We start from the raw sequence: 5000 nt of genomic DNA, 5'->3' as shown, positions 1-5000 counted from the left end.
TTTCTTTGTGTTGTCCTGTAGCAGCTTCACGCCTTCCTTTGAGTGCTATTGCCCCCACCTGCTTTGTTTTCGCAATCAAGACTATTGAAGTTGTGCGTACGCTATCCTTCTTTGTGGGGGGATTGTCGATTGTCATGTCATGTACGGATGTGCTTTGTGGACGCCGTCTTTGCTCCACACGCTGTAAGTTTTTGCTGTCGTCCAGCATTCTGTTTTTGTTGACTTTGCAGCCAGTTCAGATTTACTTTTGTTTTACATAGCCATTCCTATGCTTCAGTGCCTTTTCCTAGCGGGACTTGCCTTTTGTTAATTTTTGGTTTAAGCGTTACATACCTTTTTACCTGCACGCTGTCTCCCGCTGTGCTCTGCATTTTGGGATCACGACAAACCATCCTCGACACGTTCCGACTTCTACAAAGCAATACCTGCTGCCACCTACTGGTATGGAGTATTACAAGATTACCCTGCCAAGCTCTACACAGCACAGGCACTAGACAACGGCACATTATTAGGATTATTGATTTGCAAAAAAACATTTTTTGGACCATTTAGGTTAAGTTGCATAATTTCCCACGGCACACCAGACAATATCTCACGGCACACTAGTTATCCACACACTGGTGTGGATAACAGTGTCGGAGCCTTCTCTGTAAGATACCTTTTTGTTTCTGTTTAAACAGAAACCAATATTACAGGGGGAAGGGGGGTAACACTGACTTTCTCTACTTTTACTAATGTTACAATGAAATATATCTGTAGCTTTACATTTGTTGCGGCACAGTGGTTGAAAATCACTGGTGTGGATAACAGTGTCGGAGCCTTCTCTGTAAGATACCTTTTTGTTTCTGTTTAAACAGAAACCAATATTACAGGGGGAAGGGGGGTAACACTGACTTTCTCTACTTTTACTAATGTTACAATGAAATATATCTGTAGCTTTACATTTGTTGCGTTGACCAGCATTCCTCCAATGGGGAATTCAAATTGCTAGTCTCTCCCAGATTCTTTTTATGGCAATATGCTGTTGTTTATATTCAATCACCAGGCAGAAGTTGGTATTTTGTGGTTTATTCTCCAAGCTTAGAGGACAAACCTGAGACCAATCCAGCACCCAAGCGTTCCCTAGCCCGGTCCAGATCGGTCTACCAAAACCCCGGAACTCCTGTCTACTTCCTCCTTCTCCTGTCCCCCCCACCTGCTGTTTCCCCAGTCTAGCTGTGCTCCGTATCTTAGGAATGTAATGGCAGTCTCAACAAAGACAGCGCTCTGACTCTAACCAAGGACACTCGAATCCAAGCACTTTGTACCACACGAGACATTAGCTGATGTAAATATGACTATAGGAGTTTTTAGAAAGAAGTAACACTTAAATATGGATATGCTTCCAACAAGTCCCCCTTTAAGATCTATCTGTGTTGAAAAATATGTGCAATACATTTTGGTAGATAATGGCTATGTCGTTAATATGGAGATTAAAGTGCTCTAATAAATACATGATCATAAATCTGATCATTCCAGTATGTATCTGATGCTCAAAAAACCCAAAATAGTTTGTCAAAAGTATCAAAAGTTCAGGTACATCTAATCTTTACATCTTGTAAATATGCGAATTAGGTGTCCAGACACACCCAATCATAAAGATGATTTTTCCTTCATAGTTCTAATTGTCCAAAAACATGAAATAGACACCAAGTTTGGGTTTGTAGTAAGGCTGAAACGACGCGTCGACGTCATCGGTTACTTAAATACGTCGACGCCGTTTTTGTGCGTCGACGCGTCGCATATTTACGTCACACTACCGTCATGGCGGAGCGCAAAGCGGACGGTGCGAGCGAGGCGAAAAAAGCACGCCAAAAGTGGCCAAAAGTGTGGGAGTATTTCAATACACCGCCTAATAATGTTGTTGTATGCACGCCGTGTCGAGCGGAAATGGCCTATCATAGCAGCACAACGGCTATGAACCAACATTTGAAAAGAAAACACCCGGCAGCGTTCTTGCCATCACCATCAACTAGTCAATCGTCCGCGTGAGCATACGTTGTCATCATTACACAAAATCATGAACGTGTCATTTGTATCTGCGTAGTAAATTCATAAACTAAAGCACCGTTTCGCTCTGAGAGGCGCGTTTGGCGTGCCTGTTCAGTGTTTACAAAGACGCGCTCCTCCTTAACGCTAACGTTAATTAGTTGTGCAAATACCTTTTACAACATTAACAGTTACATATACTATGTACAAACGAACCATTAACTTTCACTTTAATCATACTATCATCATCATTATCGGTCTTACCTCTCAGTTCCAGCCACATCGACCCCTTCTGAGCACTGTCACGCCAAATTTCTTCCCCCCCTACAAAAACCTCCCCCCCTCCATTTACTTACTGTTATTCATTTCCGCATATGTCCACGAGTCAAATGTGCATTCAGTCAGGAATATCCTCAAGTTAATGTGTCCGATTAATACAGACGTTTTGTTAACGCTATATTATAAAAAAAAAATTAAAAAACCAATTTAAAAACACAAGCTATGGGATGACGTGACCGGAAGTAAATGGGAGAGGAGGGGGGAAGGTTTTTGTAGGGGGGAGAAATTTGGCGTGACAGCGCCTATTTTCAGCTGCTGGGAATATTGTAAAAAAGAAAAGAAGCAGCCTCACCCCAGAGCATGTAGACATGCTAACCTTTCTTCATTTCAACTGTTAGTCACTCACTGGAATGAGTAGAATTGGTTATTGTGTACTACTCATGTTGGACTGGATGTTTATTTTGCACATTTTAAAAGCAATACTTAAAGTGCTCCAGAATATTTAGGTTGGCACTTTTTTGTGCTGGATGTTTATCTTTATTTTTGCACATTTTAAAGCAAAATAAGCAAAACTTTTACTTTTGTTGAAATGTTTACACTGTTGTTACAGAATATTTCGTTTTGCACTTTTTTGTATTGGATGTTGATCTTTATTTTTGCACATTTTAAAGCAAAATAAGCAATACTTTTACTTTTGAAATGCTTATACTATTGCAGAGTATTAAGATTTGCACTGGATGTTTACTTTTATATTTGCACATTAAAAAGCAAATAAGCTACTTTTAATTTTGTTAAATGTTAAAAGTTTTTAATGTTTACATTGTTACAGAATATTTTGTCATGTTGTTGTCAATGTTGACTGAGTGGCCATACCTTTTTTTTTTGTAACTAAAAGCCATGCCTTTTGAAAAAACTGGCCTACATGTATTTTTTAATCGGTAAAAGGAAAAATAATATATAGATTAATCGAGGGGGAAAAAAATTAATTAAAAAAAATAATCTATAGATTAATCGAAAAAATAATCTATAGATTAATCGAGGGGGAAAAAATAAAATAAAAATCTATAGATTAATCGAAAAAATAATCAATAGATTAATCGAGGGAAAAAAATAAAATAAAAATCTATAGATTAATCAAAAAAATAATCTATAGATTAATCAAGGGGGAAAAAATAAAATAAAAATCTATAGATTAATCGAAAAAATAGTCTATAGATTAATCAATAGAAAAATAATCGTTAGCTGCAGCCTTAGTTTGTAGCTCATCTGGTTCAAATGTAGAGACAAAAGCATGTTCAGGTGGTGGCCATATTGGATCAGCCGCTGTGGCGACCCCAAAGGTCACCGGCGCGGGCGCCCTAGCCAAATCATTTAAGAACGCCCTGGGCTACACCTGTGCCAAATTTGGCGCTTTTAGACAAAAGTGAACGAACACACCCTAAAATCTCCCTAAGGGCCCCCACTAGTAGCGATCAGAATGAAACAAGAAGAAAGTTATGACAACTACTTAGACAAGTACAACGTAACAACAAGTGACTGAAGTAAGTGTAACAATTACAGGACCTTCATTTGGGCTTCAGTAAAGCAAAATCTAAGAAATCCTGGGTGTTGTTGTCCAGGTGAGGAGCTGGAGTACATGCGCCCCAACGTCTACCGCAACGTGGCGTGGCAACTCAACATCAATGTGGAGTCGGAGAGCGCCGTGTCGGACGCCTTCCTGGCGGTGGCAACGGACATCTTTTCCACAGGTAGGAAGTCAGGTGAACACTCACCTGGGAATCCACCGATGATGAAGGTATTTGTTTGGTTCATTCAAGTCAAACAATCACCATCATTCAAGTCAATGATGAGTGAAAAGGAGCAGAAAGTATCCACACCACACCCTGACTGCATTAGTGGTTCAAGGCCATATTTCCCACCTGACTCTTTGGGCCCCTGAAGATTCAAACCCGTTCGATTCAGAATCGATTCTCGATTCAAACACAATCCTCCGTTGGAAGCCGTCCTTGCAATGTGCAATTATGGGCCTGCTGCAAGGCAAGATTTATACCACTAAACCAGGGGTCGGCAACCTTTACCACTCAGACAGCCATTTTGGCAAGTTTCACAAATTAAAGAAAGTAATGAAAAACACCGCATAAAAAGCTTAAATGCTTTGTGCTATGTTAACCAGGGGTCTCCGACACACGCACCGGCACGCACTTTAATGTGGAAATTTGATGTTAGTGCAGCCCGCGAGTTTTGAATGAATGGCGCTTGATAGCGTCATACTTGCCAACCCTCTCATTTTTCCCGGGAGACTCCCGAATATCAGAGCGTGATGACACTGCATTTGGCGCCCTCTACAGTCTGCCCTAAAAGTGTACCTGCTCGACTACATGTAGAATGGAGTTTCAGCTTGCTCACGTAAGTGACAGCAAGGCGTACTAGCTCAGCAGCCACACATCTTACACTGACGGTACCAATACCCAGAATCCCATGCAGCCCTAACTCTTCCGCTCAACCAACGCACGGAGAGGGGGGGGGGGTTGATGTGTGGGGGGATTTGGTGGTAGCGGGGGTGTATAATGTAGACCGGAAGAGTTAGGGCTGCATGGGATTCTGGGTAATGGTTGTGTTGTGTTTATGTTGTGTTACGGTGGGATGTTCTCCAGAAATGTGTTTTTCATTCTTTTTTGGTGTGGGTTCACAGT

General features: G+C 41.0%; 1 protein-coding gene across 3 annotated transcripts in view; it reads left to right on the top strand.

Moving 5' to 3' along the window:
• The window catches only part of boka (BCL2 family apoptosis regulator BOK a), a 24076-nt gene that overhangs the window by 2260 nt on the left and 16816 nt on the right, over positions 1-5000 (top strand). For all 3 annotated transcript variants that reach the window (XM_062039506.1, XM_062039504.1, XM_062039505.1), the window contains exon 2: positions 3927-4055. In XM_062039506.1, coding sequence (XP_061895490.1) covers positions 3927-4055 — 129 coding nt within the window. The remainder of the gene's footprint in view (positions 1-3926; positions 4056-5000) is intronic.

The sequence above is a fragment of the Entelurus aequoreus genome, linkage group LG27 (genome assembly GCF_033978785.1).
Source record: "Entelurus aequoreus isolate RoL-2023_Sb linkage group LG27, RoL_Eaeq_v1.1, whole genome shotgun sequence".
In the NCBI taxonomy this organism is placed as follows: Eukaryota; Metazoa; Chordata; class Actinopteri; order Syngnathiformes; family Syngnathidae; genus Entelurus; species Entelurus aequoreus.
This window is presented reverse-complemented; position numbering and strand designations above follow the sequence as displayed.